The 23,308-nt window shown below is 38.3% G+C and overlaps 1 protein-coding gene and 1 long non-coding RNA gene across 2 annotated transcripts in view; one reads left to right on the top strand and one right to left on the bottom strand.

Annotated features, from left to right (window-relative positions):
* has3 (hyaluronan synthase 3) overlaps positions 1 to 11,601 on the top strand; it is a 30,742-nt gene extending 19,141 nt beyond the window's left edge. Inside the window, exons 3-4 of the mRNA XM_039763516.1 lie at positions 1,921 to 2,022; positions 7,850 to 11,601. Of these exons, the coding sequence (XP_039619450.1) occupies positions 1,921 to 2,022; positions 7,850 to 8,779 (1,032 nt within the window). The 3' untranslated portion in view covers positions 8,780 to 11,601. The remainder of the gene's footprint in view (positions 1 to 1,920; positions 2,023 to 7,849) is intronic.
* Positions 1 to 12,087, bottom strand: part of LOC120535580 — a 60,837-nt gene extending 48,750 nt beyond the window's left edge. Inside the window, exon 1 of the long non-coding RNA XR_005634924.1 lies at positions 12,003 to 12,087. This is a non-coding gene — a long non-coding RNA (uncharacterized LOC120535580). The remainder of the gene's footprint in view (positions 1 to 12,002) is intronic.
* Between the last annotated feature and the right edge of the window lie 11,221 nt (positions 12,088 to 23,308).

Genomic DNA, 23,308 nt, shown 5'->3' with positions numbered 1-23,308 from the left:
GCACTCTTAATCATTCTCAGTTTTTTAATTGACAAGACATTGCACTTCCTTCCCACTTTTTTGATATTTGCATATAAGCAACTGAAGTAATATCCTCCGAGTGTTCACACTCCATCTGCGCTCTGATGTCATTGTAGCTGATGGAAATCTAACCACGTATTTAAAAATGGCACCAGAGAGAAACACCTGCTTAATGGCAGTCTGAGAGAGTGTGTCTGTGCGCCAATCCTATTACTGGTCCCTGCTGATGGGTTCCAGCCCAAGCACCTTTAACCTGACATAAAGCATTAATGTTTACCTTGTAATAAAAATGTCTCAATGGAGTCCCAATTGAAAAGTGGTTTAAGCTGGCTTCATAGACAGATTCATGCATAGATGACTGTAGCTTCATACTAAATACTTTTCCTTGTCATAGTAATAACTGAGTCATTTTCTGAATGACCATTGCTATCATGAGCTGGGAAAAATTTACAGGTGTGGTGGGAATTAAAACTGAGTAGAAATAATTGTTATACTTGTCAGGAACAAGAATGGATGATGGATTAGGCGAGGTTGTGATACGAGCAGGCTACAACTGGCAAGACTTCAGGGTGAAGGCCTGGCTGAAAAGTATAGCCTAACTGGCTGGTGTTAATTACTTTTCAAAACTCAAGGGCTTATGCCAGATTGTTTTCAAAAGGATCTAAAGCTTGCCAAGTAACTTCAATTAGTTAGCGCTGTATTTATTGTAACAAAATCTACTTTTTTCTTATTTTATAGTATATTCCTTGTTTGCTGATGGCTTTAAAAAACAACCATATTTATCACAGTATTCAGACACAAATAATTCCAAAACAGAGAACACACTGCTGAATGTTTTTTGATAGAAAGGAGGTTAACAATGCTGTCTAAACTTTAGAGACCTGAGTTTAAACAATGGCTCACGGCTGCTTGTGTGGAGTCTTTTCATTCTCTTTATGTCGGTGTGCTTTTCCTTCAAGGTACTCTGGTTTAGTCTTACAGCCCACACACAAGTATGTTAGGTTCATGTGCCACTGTAAAATGATCCACTGTGTGTGTGTACCCTGTGATTGACTGAAATCACATGAAGGGTGGGCTACTTCTGCAAGAAATGTTTGTAATGGTTTGGGGGCTATTGATTTTGCACATTATGACATCTAACATTTTTAATGTTATTTTATTATTGTAATTTTCCATCACCATTTTGTTAAGTGCAACTGCCTCCATTGTGTTTTCATTTAGGTTACAGCAGTTATGTTGTAGCTTACAATGCATCTCCATTGATACCATGTGATTCCCAGTGATCGGGCATCGTGACATCAGCATCCCATGGGTATTAAAGATGGTGACACACTTCTCTTGAAGTCTAAAGTTTTAGATTAAAAATAAAACTTACATGGTACCAGTGAGTGTGACTTAAGAGGGAAAAGACTCAACAACGATTTTGGTTTACTGGTTTTTCAGGCTTTTGACCACTGCCTTTTTAATAGGTTTCTAAAGCCCTGTTCCTGCCAAATAAAATAGACTTTTTCCACTACAGCAGTATAAGACATTAAACATAGGAAATAAATGAATGAAAAAATTAGGTCAGGTGAACAAAAGTGTATTTTTTTCTTTTTTAGCAATGTGTTGAAAGAAACAGCATTGGGAAAACAGTGAAGAAAGTATCCACCATTTCTGAACACTTGGTGGCAGTTTATCCTTTCTCCTCTCACTACTTTTTCACCTCATATCAAAACAACTTCATCATAATGGTCAACTTTGGCCCATACTGGTTTGTCCTTTTTAGAATGGGTTAATCTGGAATTTAGTTTCAGGTAAAGCCTTTAGATATGTCCTGCATTTACATGTCACGTAATTTCTTTCTACATGATTTGTTTTAACCACTCAGTTATCGTAGTTTACGTGTCTTTTGACCAGGTGTGTGATTCAGATACGGTCCTCGATCCAGCCTGCACCATGGAAATGATTAGAATCCTGGAGACGGACCCCAAAGTAGGTGGAGTTGGTGGAGATGTTCAGGTGAGTGACAACTGGTATAACCTACACATAAAATAATCATCATTAGTCTCAGCTGGTATTTAGGAATATCAGACTCAGAAACACTTTGTTGGCCAGATACACTAACATCTTATCTTGCTAATATTGGTGCAACCTACAAGGACAACACAGAGTACAAAGAGATAAATATGAAATGATAAAATATCATAGAGCAATACAAAAAATGAAGAGACAAAGTACGAATAAAATATCCAGGTAGTCTGGAGTGCAGGTATACACAGATACTGAGTAGATGCTCAGACCTGATTAGTCAGAATAAGTGCACATGGAAAACAAAAACTATTTGGGTGACGTGTTGTTTTAACTTTCACTGCACAAAGACATTTGCCAGAGGGAAGTCTTTTGAATATGTGATGCCCTGTGTGGCTGCACCACAATGATGTATGTATATGGATTTATTGCTTGAAATGAGGCCTATTAGTGTTATGTCATCTGCAATTTTAAGAAGTTAGACAAATAAATCGTAAGAGCTACAGCCATATGTATAAAGTGAGAAGAGTAGTGGGGAAAGGACACATTCCTGCAGTGCACCATTACTAAGGGCTAATGGGTCAGGCATGTGTGCCCAACCTCAGATTCTGTTTCCTATTTGTAAGATAGTTTGCAATCCAATGGCAGATTGAACTGGGCAAGTTGATCTGGATACGTTTCTTATCTAGAAGTTCTGGGATAGTTGTATTGAATGCACAGCTAAACTCCACAAACAAGATCCTCATAAATGTCCCTAACTTATCAAGGTGTTGGTAAATGCAGCTCAGATCCAATTTTACTGTATCATCCACAGACTGGTTGGCTTTCCAGGAAGTCTTTTGTGGCATTCTTAAGGTAGCTCAAAATAACCACAGAATTACTGCAGAGGTTAAAGCTACTGGTATGTAGTTGTTTTGGCCTGTGACTTTTGTTTTTTTTTTTTTAGTTTTGCTAGTGTGAAAAGATGGTGGAGGTCTTGAAGCAGGCAGGAATAGTGCAAAGATCCGGAGACTGGTTGAACATGTGTGCAAATACTGTAGATAACTAGTCTGCACTATGCCTGAGTGTGAAAGGGGAAATAAGGTTTGGCCTTGCAGACTTTTGAATGTTTTGAATAAGCTGCACAAATCTTCTGCAGTGATGACAGGAGGGGAAACAGAGAAGAGGAATGTAGAATAGTAACAATTACACCATCAGGTAGATTTATGTTGCATTGTCTTTCAAAGCAACCATAAAACTGATGTTACTGATTAAAAAGACAGAAACAAGACAGAGCACCAAATTACCATGGCTGTCATCCTGGGTGCCAGCATCTAAAGCACATGGCTACTTTGTGAGATTAGAACTATCAAAAATGATAGGGCCGTTTTAAAAATAAGAGTACAGATGTTCAAAAAACAGAAAGTTAAGCTGTGCAATATATTATAATCCCTACAGCAAGCATTGCAGGTGTAATTATAATGGAGAGTTGTCAGGTGAGGCTTGGATTCCCTTGTGACACCCACACCCACCTGGGACAAGGCCACATGGACTCTGAGAGCTAAGTAATAGGAATTGACTGAATGACAGCCTTACCTTTGAGACTTTATAGCTCCTCTTTATTGAAGGGTCATAGAAAAAAATATATTTTGTTCACTTTACTGCCTCAAAGTGACTTCAATGTTCAATACTTAATGTTCTTAATACAGAAAACAGATTAAATTCAGGTCAGTTATTCTGAAGTTGTATAAAAGGATCATTTGTTAGGAAACTAGTTTAACAAAAAGAGATTTATTTTATTTACAACAGCTTTTGTATTAAATTTCTAAGCAATAATTTAAGCAGTATTCCATTTTTGCTGTTGCCAGGTCATATAGAAGCAGTTCCTCAGAAAACAATTGTTTTTCTAGCAAGCTTTTATTTCCGGACATAATACATTTTTAAGGTTTTATTTCATATTCTCAGTATATCCTATTTTTTCAAATCAATGACACATTTATTCATCAGTTTTTAAACTTGCTAAGTTCAATACAAGGCTGCAGGGAGCCAAAGCCCATCTCCACACTAATAGGCACAAGACAGGATCCAGTCCTGAATAAAGCACCAGTTAGCCTGATATATGATGCCTAAAACAATGAGGCACAATTAAAAATATTCAGTATACCAAAACACACTATATATATATATATATATATATATATATATATATATATATATATATATATATATACACACACACACGTGGACAAAATTGTTGGTACCCTTCAGTCAATGAAAGAAAAACTCAAAATGGTCACAGAAATAACTTTAATCTGACAAAAGTAATAATAAATAAAAATTCTATGAAATTTAACCAATGAAAGTCAGACATTGCTTTTCAACCATGCTTCAACAGAATTATTTAAAAAAATAAACTCATGAAACAGGCCTGGACAAAAATGATGGTACCCCCAGAAAAGACTGAAAATAATGTGACCAAAGAGACATGTTAATCCAAGGTGTGTCCACTAATTAGCATCACAGGTGTCTACAATCTTGTAATCAGTCAGTGGACCTATATATAGGGCTCCAGGTAGTCACTGTGTTGTTTGGTGACATGGTGTGTACCACACTCAACATGGACCAGAGGATGCGAAGGAAAGAGTTGTCTCAGGAGATTAGAAAGAAAATTATAGACAAGCATGTCAAAGGTAAAGGCTAAAAGACCATCTCGAAGCAGCTTGATGTTCCTGTGACTAGAGTTGCACATATTATTCAGAAATTTAAGATCCATGGGACTGTAGCCAACCTCCCTGGATGTGGCGCGGAGGAAAATTGATGACAAATCAAAGAGACGGATAATACGAATGGTAACAAAAGAGCCCAGAAAAACTTCTAAAGAGATCCAAGGTGAACTTCAAGCTCAAGGTACATCAGTGTCAGATCGCACCATCCGTCGTTGTTTGAGCCAAAGTGGACTTCATGGCAGACGACCAAGGAGGACACCATTGTTGAAAACAAATCATAAAAAAGCCAGACTGGAATTTGCCAAACTACATGTGGACAAGCCACAAAGATTCTGGGAGAATGTCCTATGGACAGATGAGACAAAAATTGAACTTTTTGCCAAGGCACATCAGCTCTATGTTCACAGACGGAAAAATGAAGCATATCAAGAAAAGAACACTGTCCCTTCTGTGAAACATGGAGGAGGTTCTGTTATGTTCTGGGGCTGCTTTGCTGCATTTGGCACAGGGTGTCTTGAATCTGTGCAGGGTACAATGAAATCTCAAGACTATCAAGGGATTCTAGAGAGAAATGTGCTGGCCAGTGTCAGAAAGCTTGGTCTCAGTCGCAGGTCATGGGTCTTGCAACAGGACAATGACCCAAAACACACAGCTAAAAACACCCAAGAATGGCTAAGAGGAAAACATTGGACTATTCTAAAGTGGCCTTCTATGAGCCCTGACCTCAATCCTATTGAGCATCTTTGGAAAGAGCTGAAACATGCCGTCTGGAAAAGGCACCCTTCAAACCTGAGACAACTGGAGTAGTTTGCTCATGAGGAGTGGGCCAAAATACCTGCTGAGAAGTGCAGAAGTCTCATTGACAGTTACAGGAATCGTTTGATTGCAGTGATTGCCTCAAAAGGTTGTGCAACAAAATATTAAGTTAGGGGTACCATCATTTTTGTCCAGGCCTGTTTCATGAGTTTATTTTTTTAAATAATTCTGTTGAAGCAAGGTTGAAAATCAATGTCTGACTTTCATTGGTTAAATTTCATAGAATTTTTATTTATTATTACTTTTGTCAGATTAAAGTTATTTCTGTGACCATTTTAAGTTTTTCTTTCATTGACTGAAGGGTACCAACAATTTTGTCCAAGTGTGTATATATATATATATATATATATATTATATATATATATACACATACATACATACATTCATACATACATATATAATGTACATATACCCACACACATATATCTATTTATTCATTGGTCTGAATCAAAACCTATAACCATCAAAATAATCAGATTGTGAATGTAATACTATGATCTTCACCCTGTCGAGTAGTGCCTCAGGTGCCGACTTCCAAGTTTTGATCCCCTTAAGGGAAAGCAAAGGTGCACACACCTGATGAGCCCCAATTAGGGCAAAACACATATTGTGTACTCTTTGTATTATTTGGCCGGGATAGATAGATGGATAGATAGAATGCAGTGTTGACTGGACTGGCTAATCCCATTTAGTTTAGGACGGTACATTTAAGGTAGTAGGCATCTACTCAGAAAGGACATTTCGAGATATCAATATTTAGTTGTAAAACCCCTCACTACAATAGAGAAACTAAACAGCCCAAAGTTCCAATAATGCTTTAATGGATTTGATTGTAATTTGGTGACATTATAGAAAAAAAGAAAATTAGTCAGTGTTTTTTATTTGTCAATATTTAATATTAAGCTAACTTACATGCTATGCACTTATTTATATTTACATGTGTGTCATGCTTAAAGGGAGGCCCCATTCTCCACATCTGTGAAACTGTTTGCATCAGTTCTTGAAGTGGGCATGTACTTCTCAATTTTTTTGCTTTTAATTACTGTCACTCTTAGATGCATACCAGCATTTTTTTAGTGTTCTGGCTTTCATCATGGTTATCCATTCTGCTGCATGGTAACTTAAAAGTGGAACCCACAGGGCTTAAATCACGAAATAGCTCAGCAGTGGTCTTAAATCACTGCATTTGAATTTCTAATTGGGAAGCAACAGAAATTGTGATGCAGCATTGAAAGGTATTGCTCCATGCTCCTCACATTAGTACATCAGTGTAACACATAGGGTTACTGGCACTTATATATATCCACTTCAAGCACTGCTTTGCTTATACATTTGCATAAGTGGACTTTAGAGGGACCACATACAACTTCCAATAAAAATTAAAAGAAATATTGTACTTCAAATTTTTCAGATTACCCATTTTAATTCAAAGAAATGTAATTTCCTGCAAACTTACATTTACCATACTGGGAATGAAGGGGTCAGAGTGAGAGTGAGAAGGGGCAATTTAGCCAGAACATTGGGATACACCCTACACTTTTCAAAGGATGCCCAGGGAACTTTAATGATCATAGATTGTCAGGACCATGATTTTATGTCTGAAGGAAGGCACGATTCTTACAACACAGTGTGTCTATTACTACACTGGGACTTTGGGATCTACACACCACAGGGTAAACACCCCCGATGGCCTTACAAACAACTCTTCGAATATTAACCAAAGCTTTTCGAAAATGGTCTTCCATCCAGGCACTGGCCAGGCCCATACATACTTAGCTTCAGGTGGATAACCTTTTCTGAAGTGCAGGTGATAAGTTTGCTGACAAGATGAAGTAACGTCAGGGGTGTAGAATTCTGCGACTAGCTCAAGAGTATCCATTAGCCGGTACAAATTATTTTTGCTAGTTTTCCAAAGCCCTACAAAGTATGAACCAAGGTTGTTCATTGTTCAGGAAACGAAAAAGACATGTACAACTAAATAATAAAATTCCTGAATTCACATCATGTAGAGCATCACTGAGTGCACCACTATTACGTTAATACAGTCGGTTGTTCAATTTTGTCATACTTTACTCGAGGGAAAACATTAACTTTGGATATTATTTTGTGAAAAATACAAAGATATCCATTATTTTCTTTGGTATTATTTTGGTGTAAAAGCTGGCATCGATACTGAAGTCAAAATTTTAGTATCAGTATAATACTATATTAAATGGTAAGGTAAATTATTAATTTGTGCAAAATAATTGAGTGGTAAACATTTAAAGAATAACAGGTTTTGTTTTGCTTTATTCTAGATTTTAAACAAGTATGATTCCTGGATTTCCTTCTTAAGCAGTGTGCGTTACTGGATGGCTTTTAACATTGAGCGAGCCTGCCAGTCTTACTTTGGCTGTGTTCAGTGCATCAGTGGGCCCCTAGGGATGTACCGTAACTCACTCCTCCAGCAGTTCCTCGAAAAATGGTACAATCAGACATTCCTCGGAAGTAAATGCAGCTTTGGAGATGACCGTCATCTCACAAACAGAATCCTCAGTTTGGGCTACAAGACCAAATTCACAGCCAGGTCCAAGTGTCAGACAGAGACACCTACCAAATATCTGAGGTGGCTAAACCAGCAGACTCGATGGAGTAAGTCCTACTTCCGTGAATGGCTTTACAATGCCTTATGGTTTCATAAGCACAACCTGTGGATGACCTACGAGTCTGTGGTTATTGGTTTTTTCCCATTTTTTCTGATTTTCACTGTGATCAGTTTGTTCTACAGTGGTCGCATTTGGAATATTTTGCTTTTCTTGCTCACTGTGCAGATTGTTGGCATGATCAAAGCCACATATGCTTGCTTTCTTCGTGGAAATATTATAATGATTTTTATGTCCCTTTATTCGCTCCTTTACATGACCAGCCTTCTCCCAGCTAAAATTTTTGCTCTTTGTACCATCAACAAAGCCAGCTGGGGCACATCTGGTCGCAGAAAAATTGTGGTCAACTTCATTGGACTCATCCCTGTCTCTATTTGGGCTGCTATCTTACTAGGGGGACTGGCCTACACCATTTATTGGGAAACTCAAGATCCATTCAGTGAAACTGAACAAATTTTCCTTATAGCAGGAGCCATCCTGTATGCCTGCTACTGGATTATGCTTTTAATCCTCTACTTTGCAATTGTAGCAAAACATTGCACTAAGAAAGAAGAGCAGTACAACCTGCCATATGCTGAAACGTAAATAACTGGTGCTATTTGTGACAATTTCTCAATCTTTTCTGGACAATGCAATAAACTCTTCTCAGTCTAAAGCACATACTGTATTAAGGAAGGGAGAAACAATTTGGCCTTAATTCATAAACAGAGGGTACTGCTACAAAATACATGTGAGCAATTTCAAGAGTATAGGGCACAGCACGTATGAAGTCCTGAGTTGTAATTAAGAATATAATATTCTCAAACCCACTAAGCATAATTCATGGTCACGGGTCCAGTAGCTGATTTTAGCAGAACTGAGAACAAGACACGAACCAACTCCTGGCAGGGCACCCATCTGTGGCAGTAGAAATGTAACATTTAATATTTTAACTTCTTGATGGTGCCTAATTAGTCCTTTCAGAACAGTAAACTACGTATAATGACAATTATACTTTTCTCTGAACTATGTGTTAATCAATGACATCAGATTACCCTTTTATGAGACAGATAGGATATCACTTCAGATAGCTTAAACATATGTGATTAACAAATTACTATAGAACGGAGGAGTCATCTTCTGACACCAAACATTGGTTTTTAAATTGTAAAAACTGCATGTATCTTTTAGTCTTTCCAGAAGTTTTTATCAACTGTTCATAAAATGCTGAATGACACCTGACCTCTATGGTTTCACTAACAGCGTGAAACTTCAGCTGATTAACTGTCCACGCCATTCAGATGTTTGCCAATTCTCCATCCATCCACAAAAGTCATCCTAGATCAAATACCAATTTAATACAATAGATATAAAAAACAAAGTTTGAAGTAGAACACCAATTAGTAGTAAATCACTGGACTACACACGGGGGTCAATTCTCAACTCCTTCTTTTCATGTACAGTTTCACAGGGATTCTTGCATATCCTAGCTGCATCAGGCACAACTAACAATGAACATGATACCAAACCATCTTAGGGAATGAACTTAAAAAGCCCATCCCCTTAAAGTCAATTTATCCATCCATTTTCTTGGTTACAAGGAGCAAAAGCCTGTCTTGGAAGTTTTTGGCATAAGGAGAAGCAGACAAAATTTTTAATCCAAAATTAACTGACAATACACATCTCTGGAAGATTTTTGTGTGTGTTTGGGTGGGTGTTGGTTCCTCCATGAAAATATACAAACTCTGCAATAGTGGTATACCAGTGCAGTGCCACTGTGTTGCTGACGTTCATGATTAGTTAAGTGAACTACAGCATTAGAAGCCCAATACAAACCATCCATCAGTTCATTCCTTTTCTGATGCTGATTTGTCCATTGTGTTGCCATGGTGGGCCAATTTTTGTTGGTAGCATTGAGAGCAAGACATATTTGAGCCCTGGATTGAATATGCCAGTGCACTGTAGGGCGAACAAAATAACCAGAATGGTAAATGAGCCAAGAACTGTGAGGAAGTAGTACTAACCACTGTGTCGCCTCAAGAAAAAAAAAAAAGTATATTTTAAAATACAACCATTTGCGTACAATTGTACAAGCCATGACTATTTTGTTTTATACTAAGTTTTAGTGAAATGACGTCGGTTTTCAGAAGAACAGAGGTTCTGAGTCTAAGGCGTGCAATATATCTTGCAATTTTCCAGTGGAGAAGTGCAGTATAATTGATTGAAATCTAAATGGTGCTCTTCCTTTTTCCAGTAATGCCCCAAGTATAACAGCATCAGCCCATTAAGTGACAGAAACTTTTAAACTCTTTTAACATTATTATACATATTTTACTTGTTTCATAAGTGTTTGTTAATAACTATGTTGCATTTTTGTATTTTCTATGCTGATATTTTGTATTTATTTTTTTTGATGAAACCATCTTGAGAATTATCTTGCTAATTGAGCCTTTACTATTCAACTACACGGACCACACTTGTAGTCATTTTACCAGGCTTTGGAACATTGTAGCCACAACGGTATCTCAGGACTCAATCAGGATTTTAAAACAGTAACCTCATCACAAGTGATCTTTGCCTTTATATTACTTTTTGAATACTGTATTATACAGTACAGCCAGTGTAAAGCTTCAGTGTGACTGTGTAAAAAAAAAAACAGATTTTTAAGATACCCAACCTAAATGCTGACCTGTTTGAAGAATGTGGCACATTAAACTTCATGCATGCAAACTGGTGACAAATTTCTAAATGTATTGTCTGATTCTGTATAAATAACATTGGTAAAACTGTTTAAGACAAGAACTTGAGGACAACATTTCAGCCAGCTAAAATAAAAAATGTATAATGTGAAAAAAGTAAAAATTACATGAAGGCATGCAAATTAAAGGGAACCCATTTAACACAGCCTTCTGGGAAGTTAAACATGAACTATTGAAAAGCCAAAGTTTCAATTGTTTAAATTTCTGTGCACTGGGGCTACAGCAACATCAAGCACTAAACAAGGATTTAAGAGAAAATGCTGCTATTTAGGAGTCACTATGGTGAGAACAGTGTTTATATTTCTGACTATGTTATTCTAGGTCAGCAAGTGAGGCTGCGTGTGTGAGAATGTATGAGTTTGTGTGTAAACATGCATTTCTTTCTTTTGGATTAATGGACATGCATGTTTTGTGTTTTACTTAGAAGTATCCTAACACGTACAAAAGGGATAAAACAGGTCGCAAGCACTGTGCATTGCCCTTTTGTCTAATGTATACCGTGTCAGATGGCTTATTTGCATGGTCAGTCGGAGCAGTATGTTTTTAACAATGTCTAAATATGTTTGATAATATGCCTTGTACCATTCTTTTCTGACTAAAGTGAATGGTGCTGCAAAATTACGGAAGCCAGCAACGTTTCTATTTACAAAATAAATATTTTTTACTAAACATGTTTTTTTTTTTCTTCTTCTTATTTCACATTTCATGAAAGAGGTATTCCTACCTATTTTTCTGACCTCACGTTTTCCATTACACAGCCATGAGGAACAGAAAATTAACCTTACAGCACAATACAAGGACAAACCCAGGTCACTGCAGAGTGCAGCAATGCTCACATGCTTTTACTATGCCAACATTCATCCTTACATGCATGTCTTGGATGCAGGAGGACACTGAAAAAAATATATAAAAATCAACATAGATAATGCTTGAGTTGAATATTAAACCTGGTGAACTGCAGCCATCTGGCAGCCACACTGTCCACACTGCACCATGTTATTATGTAATATCCTACTTAACCATCTACATTCTGTTCTTATTAAGGCAGTTTTAGATACATAGGGACTAACCTTGGAGTTCTGGGTTTAAAGCAAGAACAAACCCTGGATGGGGTGGGCTCTCTGTTGCACATCACACTCATTCTTTAACAGGCCAATCTGGAAATGCCAAATAATCTAACATTGTGAATCTTGAAGATCAGGAAGAAACTGGAGTACCTGGAAAAACGCTAAAAAAAGTGTAATCTTCACAGAGACAGAAAGCAAGCCAGGTCTGTACAACATTAGTCACTGTGCCATCATGCCCATACTTAATTTTTAATCTCTGGTATATAATTATACCAGAGGTATATAGGTAGTGAATGCTGAAAAGTATTAAAACAATGGCGCTTGTATTCTCAGAATAGTAAACTTTAGACATTGTCAAGAATGTAGGTTTGAGGGAAGGGTGTTCGAGTTCCAGTATTTTAATATCAAGAAAGGACTTTATAACCTAGTAAAATCTAATAGTTTTATTTATAGTTTACAGGTCACTTTCGCAATGATTTTGGTAACTATTCTGATGGAGATATCTTTAACAATTACCAAAAAAGCAAACAAAATTAAAGAAAATAACAGGGGAAGAACATCTGCAGAACAAAATAATAAAACCAATAATAAAATAAGTCCATATAGTACTTCCATGTAAATTTCACTGTAGTGATGCTGCAGGAAATCACTCAATGAAAGATTTTACAATATCATACAACTGATTGTACTACACAATAATATGTTGTCAAGCATGAGAGCATCAGACATGTTGCATGGTTTTGGGTTTGACTGAGATAGTTACGAGGAAGAATTTGGGTATGACACTGCCTTTATCATGATTTCCGTTTGCCCTAGAATTGAGGATAACTCCCTGGAAAACTAATGGCGTCTTCCCCGCTATATCTTCATTCTGGACCAGATAGGTTCTCCTGAAAGAAGGTCTTATTTAAAAGGGTCTGAAAAGCATACACTAGTGCATCTTATGATTGTTTTCTACTTTTCTTCATTTTTCTAACCAGACATTAATTGGGATCACATTTGGTGCTCCAACCCTTTATCTGCTTCTTTGTTTCATTTTACAACACAATCACACACATTAACTTACTGTATATATTTATTATGTACACAAATAAATGTAGAGTAAAACGAACAGGACATTGAACCAAGTGAACAATTTAATTTGAAACTAAACACATTGGGTCAAATGAAGTAGAAAAGCTGTAGAGATAGACTGGTACAGTGGCTTAATGCATCTGTCCACACTGACCTGTACAAATCTATTGCGGTATAAGCACCAATTATTCATATTTATTAGTGGTGCACGTTACACACACACACACACACACACACACACACACACACACACATCCATAACACCATATCGTACATTAGTGTGACATCCATATAAATCGAGCCTACCATGTTCTTTCTCCCCAATTTTTAAACCTTGTTGCAATAAAAAGCACTTTGCTGAGCTTACTCTTTACTTGGATAATTTTTGCTTGAATATATGCTTTCTGCAGTACCATTTCGATCTATCTGAGTTGGCCGGATTAAAAAAAATTTAGCCTCATGACAGATGTATTCACATTATTATCCTTTTGAGCTGCTATTGTTAGTCAGGTTCATTACAATAAGCTGTCATTAACGAAACATCACAACCCAATAATGCCTCATTATGCTTCCACGTGAGGGTGCAGTGTTGCAATCCCAGGACAGCACGCTTTAAAGAAATTATAAAGAAACTAGCTATGCTACATACCTAAGACAGGCACAAATCTAAGTAATCAATGTTAGACCTCAGCGTTAATGTAATGCCTGTGTCTCTTTTATATGCCATTTGGTATAGTCATCGTAAAATTATTGTTAATATTTGTAATGTATGGAGGATTATTCATGCAAAATTAAAATGCCATCTAATGTGTTAACTATGATGAAATAAAAGTGGGACATTTAAATTTGGTACAGTGTTATTGTGTCACAATTAAAAACTTATAAATCAAATGACATTGCTTTTCACTGTGGCATGTACAGTAAATTTCATGTCATTTAAATTGCTATACAAAAGTGTAGTCAATTTTAATTAATGTCCATTGATTGCTTGCCATAATTAAAAGCAAAGCAGGTATATTGCATTTTGAGTCAAAATCGTGTTTTAATTTTAATTTTAAAAAAGCTAAAAGTAATCAAATAACCAATCAGCGTCAAATGGTGGAACAAGGGGTGACAACAGTTGGGGAAAGAGGTGTTCCAATCAGGAAGTGCATTGTACTTGGAAAGACGTCGAGCAGAGAGTTGATAAGGAAGGGAATCCTACGTGGAAGCTGGTGATCTAAATGACAATTTTATTCTCTTGTGTATCGACAGAAGAGAAAACTATATAATATCTGGTTATCAAAGACCCTATAAATAAAAAGTATGAAGAAATTATACTCAGTGACACTAACAAATGTTTCACTTTGTTCAGTATTTAGTTAAAATCACTAACAACTCACACCTTGAAAATTTAACTGCGCTGCTTAATTTAACATATATAAAAATAAAACAACTTTAGACAACTTAACATAAGAGAAAACCTTTTAGTGAGACATAAAACATACTTAACGTTTCAATTAACCACACTACATTCCATATTAATTAAACTTATGCTCGCCATCAGATCAAAAATGTGTTTAAAAGTGGAACGCCTCTTTCCCCAACTGTTGAAGCCACTTTTAACACTGAATGGTCATTTGATTACGTTTAGTCTTGGCACAATTAAAGAGTGGTCTGAAATCAAAATGCAATACATATGGTGCTACTGTTAAATGAAATGCAATGCGTCTACTTTGTTTTTAGTTATGACACATGATCAAAAGACATGAATTAAAATGTAATGTGGTTTTTTATTGCATTTTAATGACAATAAAATTAATAAAATGACAATAAAATTGTCTGCCATAATGAAAAGCAATCAATGGTTTGGTTAATTTTATTTATTTATTTTTTTTAATTATGACACAATAAAACCATGCCAAAATGAAATGTTCCACTTGAATAGGTATTGCATTACAACATAGTTAACATGTTGTATTGCATTTAATCTTGGCACAAATAATTTTCCACAAGTGATGTGCCATCTATTGAATGACAAATACAATGGTATTGCCGGGCGGCAATGGCCTCTTTCAGCAGGATAATGTGCTCTGCCAAACTGCAAAAATATTTCAGGAACAAAATGAGGAAGATGACAAAAATTTCAAGGATTTGACTTGGCATCCAAATTCCCTGGATCTTAAACTGATTGAGCATCTGTGAGACGTGCTGGAAAAACAAGTCTGATCCATAGATGCCCCTTTTCAAAACTTACAGGAATTGAAGGATCTGCTACTAATGTTGTGGTGCCAGACAGGAGAATAAACCTTCAGAGGGTCTTGCGGAATCTATGCCTCAAAGGGTTAGAGCTGTTTTGGTGGCACAACAGGGTCCTAAAAAATATTAGGAAGGTGGTTTTAATGCTGTGGCTAATCAGTGTACCTTCAGTAGAAATGTTAGTAAACAGTCTTTTTGCACAAGTCTTCACCAGATTTACACTATTAAGACATGGCAATTGATGCACATTCTTCTTTGGCAACTTTTTCGGGCTCTCTTCTGGATTTGAATCAAGTCTTCACAGGCTGTGAGGCAAAGGGGCTAACTAAACCACCACCAAGAATTCTCAGTACCCCAATTCTTTCTTGGATCTGAGCAGTTGAAGATCCTGTTACCAAAAGCAACACATTTAAAGTTGAGTATCATCAAATACAGCTTGGTTAACAAACTTTATGAATCTATCTCCATGTAATAGGATGAGGGTTATGAAATATTATTCTCTTTGCTTCAGTATTAGAATGAAAATAGATTTAGCACCATAAGTTTTATCACTGTTACACTTCAAAAAAAGGTATAATTTACCTTTCCCAAGAATAATGTCCCACAGATATACCTCATAATCATTACATAAACTATATGTGTATACAAAACCATAAACAATGTGTTATTTTCAATTTCAAAACATAAATATTGTAACAGCCTCTCAGTTCTCTATACTATTTAAACCTTTTAAAGTCAAGTCAAGTTGAGGAGCACTCACCGGTAGAGTACGTTGCTGCACCTACTACACAACAAAACAACTTGGGATCCCGATTTGCAACCCCCCAGGCAGACACGCGGTCAAGTCACACTCTCCAGAAATGACCCTCTATCTGCTGCAGCCAGATGTTACATGGGCGACCCCTTGGCCTGGTCCAGCCACTCGGGTCCCCAACAATGAGGATCTTACGAGCCAAATCACCCTCGGGGAAACGTGCCACATGGCCGTAGTGCCATAACTGACGATCCCTCACAATGCAGGTAATGTGCCTCATTCGGAAGTCCATGAGCAATCGCTCATTTGACACAAAGTCAAACCAACGGCATCCAAGGATTTTCTGGAGTACCAAAGGAGTCCATTCCTCGTCTCAGGTCACTGGATAGCGTCCATGTCTCACAACCATATAGCAAGACAGGAAGCACCAGGACTCTTAAGACTTGGACCTTCATCCTTTTGCATAGATATCAGGAGCACCACACACCCCTTTCAGCGACCTCATGATCCCCCATGCTCTCCCAATCCGTCTACTGACTTTATAGGAAGAGTCACCACAGACATGAATGTCACTGCCAAGGTAAGTAAACCTCTCAACAAGTCAACACTCTCTCTGCAAACAGACACACTGCTGATGGCTGTGCCCAAGAGATCATTAAAGGCCTGGATCTTGGTTTTTATCCAGAACACTCGCAAGCCCAGACACTCAGACTCCTCACTCAGTCTCTCGAGCGCCCTGATCAGAGCCTCCATTGACTCCGTGAAGATCACAGCATCATCAGCAAAGTCAAGATCCGTGAATCTTTCTTCACCAACAGATGCCCCACAGCCGCTGGAACCCACGACTTTGCCCAACACCTTGTCCATACAAGCATTGGACAGAGTAAGAGCAAGAACACACCCCTGACGAACCCCAGAATCAACTGGGTAAAAACAAAGTAGTCCTGCCTCCATTCTGCACAGCACTCACAGCACCAGTATACAGGCCGGCCGGCCATGGTATCCAGCAACCTTGAGGGGACCCCGCAAACCCTCACGATGTCCCATAGGGGCAGCGTAATTAACTGAGTCGAACGCTTCGTGAAAATCAACAAAGGCTGCAAAGAAACTCTGCCGATATTCACGTTTGCACTCCATGAGAACCCTCAGTGCAAGGATGCGGTCGATGGTATACTTCTTAGACGTAAAACCAGACTATTCCGGTCGCTGGTAGGTGAGCAAGTGATCACGGATCCTACTGAGGACAACCCTAGCAAGGACCTTACCCGGCACTGAGAGCAGTGTTATCCCCCTGTAGTTGCTGCAATCCAGGCGATCACCCTTTCCTTTCCAGATAGGGACAACAAGATCCGTTTTCCAGTCAGTTGGGATGATGCCAGTCTCCCAAATGGAACCAAAGATTGCTTGCAATGCCAGGAGGACAGCCTTACCACCAGTCTGGAGAAGTTCATCCCAGATACCACAGATCCCTGCAGCCTTTCCTCCCCTCAGCTAGTTCACCACCTGTGCAATCTCAGTAATATTGGGTGGCTCACAGCTAATTGGAGGATCAGCCTCAAGAACCGTGGACCCAGAGATATCCAGCATCCTAGATGGAGGATCAACTTTGAACAACCGTTCAAAGCAGCTAGCCCAGCGGGTCATAAATGCACTGTCATCCATAAGGCCCGTTCCATCAGCTGCCCTGACTGCAACTCTCTGAGGAACAGATTCAGATGTGCATAATGCCTCGATTCCTCTGTAAGCAGAATGTGGGTCGCTAGACCACAGATGGTGTGTCACTTGCTCACAGATTCCTCTAACAAATGCCTCTTTATCTGTCCTCAGAGCCCTCACAGCTGTCCTTCTCGGTTTCCGGTACAGACCAGAGTTGCAATTGAGCCATGCACTGCGACTCCTCTCAATGATATCCAAGGTGCCCTGTGAGATGAAACACCGTCTGGGAACACCGGTAACACCAACACAACCCTCAGCAACCTTCTGGGTCTTGTGGTGTGGGAGACCACCTTTGACATTGGGATTGGCAGTCATACCCAGTACGACTTCCAAAACCTTTTAAAGCTAGTTAGCAATTCTTATTGAAAACCTGAGTCGCGCATTATAGAGGAAACCATCACAATAAATGCCCTCTTTCTTACTGGTAAATATAGCCGTCTTGTGGAACGTCCCTCTGTCCGATACCCTGACGCTTCTTCATTACTCATGGGTTTAGGTTACAAACTTGTTTGCCATCACTTCTGCATCAACTATAACTTACTCTGTTGCATTCAAATGCAACTCTGTCGCTTCATCAAGAAAAGATCTTATTGGATTTATATGCCAGTCTGCAAAGAAGAGTGAATACATAGTGCACACAACTTTCGCTAGCTGCTTTCTCTCCTTGGTAAATAATTGTTATGCATAAGGTCAAATGAAGCACTACATGATTAGATTTGAATTTAAGCTCTTACAATATACTCAAATACCTTCTTAGAGATTTTAATTGCCTTAAGTACTGTATTACAATGCTGCATTCAACATAAACTAAAACTAAATCCTGCACAGTTGCTTACATGAATTATCTTCCGTCTTGTGTTTAACACTATCATCCCTTATCCTGCTTATAGTCATTAAGTCATTTCCAAATGTTCGCACAATTTCAAAATCTTTCCAGATTTTTATAAATTACTACTGATACCTATTTGGTATTTGTTTTCTCTACAATTTTGGTGTAATCTGCAAATTTTACATATTTTCTCACTATGTCAGTTTCTACAGTATCTATACTAATAAAAGGCAAAGCCCTCACTCACTCACTCACTGACTCATCACTAATTCTCCAACTTCCCGTGTGGGTGGAAGGCTGAAATTTGGCAGGTTCATTTCTTACAGCTTCCTTACAAAAGTTGGGCAGGTTTTATATCGAAATTCTACGCGTATTGGTCATAACTGGAAGCAGTTTTTCTCCATTTACTGTAATGGAGATGAGCTTCAACGCCGTGGGGGCGGAGTTTCGTGTGACATCATCACGCCTCCCACGTAATCACGCAGTACATAGAAAACCAGGAAGACCTCAAAAAAGCGCTCAAGATAACATGCATTATATAATTGAGAAGGCAGCGAAACAATAAGAAGCGAGCGAGTGACATATACAACCATATTCATGAGTTCTGCTACTTCGGAAACAAAGCACGATGTAAACCTACACTTTAAATTAAGTTCATAGACAGGCTGCCGCTGGCGTTTGTAATTTAGTGCCTGCCCATAGAAAGCCGTCCGTCAGCGGCAATCCAATAGCAAACTGCCACGGGTAAATATTCACGGGTGAAGGACTGTGCTTATGGAGAGGAAGATGAGATGGTCAGGGTGGTGTTTGACACAAACTCAGCGAAACTGCGAGAGAAAGTTTTAAGTGCCAGGACTAAGGTAACATTAAATAAAGCTATGGACATAGCACGAGATGGCACCAGCACAGCTGGGAACCTTCGATGCAAGTACACCGAGTGGCTCCGTGAACTGGCGCGTGCACAGATAAAAGCAACAGTTCCAAAGAGCTGAACAAAACCGAATTACACAATTGAAAAGGCAGCAAAAATATGAAGCGTCTGATAAGCATATTCATAAATCCAGCTACTGTGGAAACAAAGCACACGGTGGAAAAGTCAATGTCCCGCTAAAGGAAGACAGTGTAAAAAACCCGTGCATGCAGTGTGTCAGGTCTCAGATAAAGAAGAAGACGAGCTGTTTATTGATGCAGTAAGAAACGAATCGATGAATGAAACCTGTCATCTTTACAACGATTGACAAACACGGAATGTAACTTGAACACAACACATCCTACAAATACGAACCTGATTGAAAGAAATAATGATAATCAAATCCTTGATGACAGCAACACTCAGTAACACTCACAAAACAAATACTGTATATTGACAGTCATGTTACGTTATTTTTAAAATGTTCCCTTTTCTTTTTCTACCTTTTTAACACACTACTTCTCATGCGATCTGGGGTATATATATATATATGTATATATATATATATATATCCCGCTCTACATACTCGAATAATGGATACTTTATTAGCCATCAATGATTGTTTTGGTAAAGCCATACTCAGTGTATTCATTAGATGAGCGGTAAAAAGTAAGAGCGAGGTGAGGATGACTCATTGAGGCATGCAGGCTGTAGTCTTGCGTCAACTCTATCTGAATTGCGATCACATTTGAAAAATATATCTTTTCAAGTTCTATTTAGTCCATATGTGTCAAACTCAAGGGCAGGGCCACATCCGCCCGGCGTGTAATTATATCCGCCCGCGAGATCATTTTATATACTGTATTATTGTTATTAAAGCCGGGTATATGAAGCGCTGGTAACACAATAAACTACAGATCCCATAATGCAGCGCTTCAGCTGCCTTGCGAACAATTACCGCTTACTACAGTTATTGCGCACTGAGTTTGCACGGTGCTTTGGTGACTTTGAAGAACAAAAAAAGTCCGTCTACATGCGGCTCGAACCTTGTGCATGTTTGGTAGCACATATCTGTGTGAGAAGCTCTTCTCAGTCATGAAGACTAACAAAACAGCACACAGGAGTCGCCTCACTGATGAGCGGAGTCAACCGTTTTAACAAACAGCGTATTGCACTGATCTGAAATAGCTGTGTGTGTATGTATGTATATATATATATATATATATATATATATATATGTATTTGTGTGTATATATGTGTGTGTATGTATGTATATGTGTGTATATATGTAGATATATATGTATGTATATATGTGTATATGTATAGATATGTATGTATATATATCTATATCTATATATGTATATATATATATATATATATCTATATATATATATATATATATATATATATATATATGACAACAACACTCATCACTCACAACAGTGACAAACAATTACATTGACAATCAGGTTACGTTATTTTCAAAATGTTTCCTTTTCTTTTCATTGCTTCTTTAACACACTACTTCTCCGCTGCGAAGCGCGGGTATTTTGCTAGTGTTAATATAAATTAAATGGTACTGGGCAAGGTTATTATAGTTTTGCCTTTTTAAATTAGTTTTTATTTCTATATTTTTTCTGACGTTAATTGGAAATTAAGTTTAGTTTTCCTTCATCGTGTATTTTTAGTTTTAGTTTAGTTTTTATTTTACAAAGACATTTATATTTTATTTTTATATCTATTAGTTTCTGTTTTAGTTTTAGTAATTATGGCATGGAGCTCCTACAGAGTTTAGTTTTGTGTCACAATCAGACAGAACTGTACACTTAACAGATTTGGAAACAAGTTTTGTGTTAGTGGAAACTTACTAAACTACACGGTTTAATTTAAACTATTTGGTTTTCTTTTTGTCTGATAAAACCAAGCATAATCAAAACTATAAACTGAATATGAACAATTGTACACAATTTTATATTTAAAATATTTTATCATGAAAATCACAGGGGCTTAGGAAGAACAGGGCTCTTTGGGCTCGTTTATACTTCATGCTCAGAAACGCATACGTGCATGCATCATGGCGGCCACGCGTTCTCAGAGCAGGTCCTCTGAACTTAACACGATGTGTGCGCAAGTTGCAGTACCAGCAAAGTCAGGGGGAGCAGTCTGATAAAAGTTGGAATGTGACGTCAGAGTCTCTGTTTACTATCTACTGTATATGTGACAAAGCCTCTATGCGGATCCTACAGGATTGATGTGCGCGCTTCGATGTTTGATGAATGGTTCAATGTGGTGAAGCAAAATCCCGACATACAGATGCATTCATGGTGCTTTTATGTTCAACCATCGCATATTCCCGATCATAATGACACAATACATTTTAAAAGTCTCACATACAGTGCATCCGGAAAGTATTCACAGCGCATCACTTTTTCCACATTTTGTTATGTTACAGCCTTATTCCAAAATGGATTAAATTCATTTTTTTCCTCAGAATTCTACACACAATACCCCATAATGACAACATGAAAAAAGTTTACTTGAGGATTTTATTAAAAATAAAAAAATTGAGAAAGCACATGTACATAAGTATTCACAGCCTTGAGATGTTTCTGCAGCTTAATTGGAGTCCACCTGTAGTTGATTGGACATGATTTGGAAAGGCACACACCTGTCTATATAAGGTCTCACAGTTGACAGTTCATGTCTGAGCACAAACCAAGCATGAAGTCAAAGGAAATGTCTGTTGACTTCCAAGACAGAATTGTCTCGAGGCACAATCTGGGGAAGGTTACAGAAAAATTTCTGCTGCTTTCAAGGTCCCAATGAGCACAGTGGCCTCCATCATCCGTAAGTGGAAGAAGTTCAAAACCACCAGGACTCCTAGAGCTGGCCGGCCATCTAAACTGAGTGATCGGGGGAGAAGGGCCTTAGTCATGGAGGTGACCAAGAACCCGAAGGTCATTCTGTCAGAGCTCCAGAGGTCCTCTGTGGAGAGAGGAGAACCTTCCAGAAGGACAACCATCTCTGCAGCAATCAACCAATTAGACCTGTATGGTAGAGTGGCCAGACGGAAGCCACGCCTTAGTAAAAGGCACATGTCAGCCCGGCTGGAGTTTGCCAAAAGGCACCGAAGGACTCTCAAACTATGAGAAACAAAATTCTCTGGTCTAATGAGACAAAGAGTGAACTCTGGTGTTTCAGCGACAGGAACTGGGAGACTAGTCAGGATAAAGGGAAAGATGACTGCAGCAATGTACAGAGACATCCTGGATGAAAACCTGCTCCAGAGCGCTCTTGAGCTCAGACTGGGGTGACTGTTCATCTTTCAGCAGGACAACGACCCTAAGCACAGAGCCAAGATATCAAGGGAGTGACTTCAGGACAACTCTGTGAATGTCCTTGAGTGGCCCAGCCAGAGCCCAGACTTAATTCCGATTGAACATCTCTGGAGAGATCTTAAAATGGCTGTGCACTGGCGCTTCCCATCCAACCTGATGGAGCTTGAGAGGTGCTGCAAAGTGGAATGGGCGAAACTGGCCAAGGATAGGTGTGCCAAGCTTGTGGCATCATATTCAAAAAGACTTGAGGCTGTAATTGCTGCCAAAGGTGCATCGACAAGGTATTGAGCAAAGGCTGTGAATATTTATGTACATGTGATTTCTCAGTTTTTTTATTTTTAATAAATTTGCAAAAACCTCAAGTAGACGTTTTTCATGTTGTGATTATGGGGTGTTGTGTGTAGAATTCTGAGGAATAAAATGAATTTAATCCATTTTGGAATAAGGTTG

Source organism: Polypterus senegalus, chromosome 9 (assembly GCF_016835505.1).
Source record: "Polypterus senegalus isolate Bchr_013 chromosome 9, ASM1683550v1, whole genome shotgun sequence".
Classification (NCBI taxonomy): domain Eukaryota; kingdom Metazoa; phylum Chordata; class Cladistia; order Polypteriformes; family Polypteridae; genus Polypterus; species Polypterus senegalus.
Note: the sequence above shows the minus strand (reverse complement) of the source record. Positions and strands in the feature narration are given on the sequence as shown.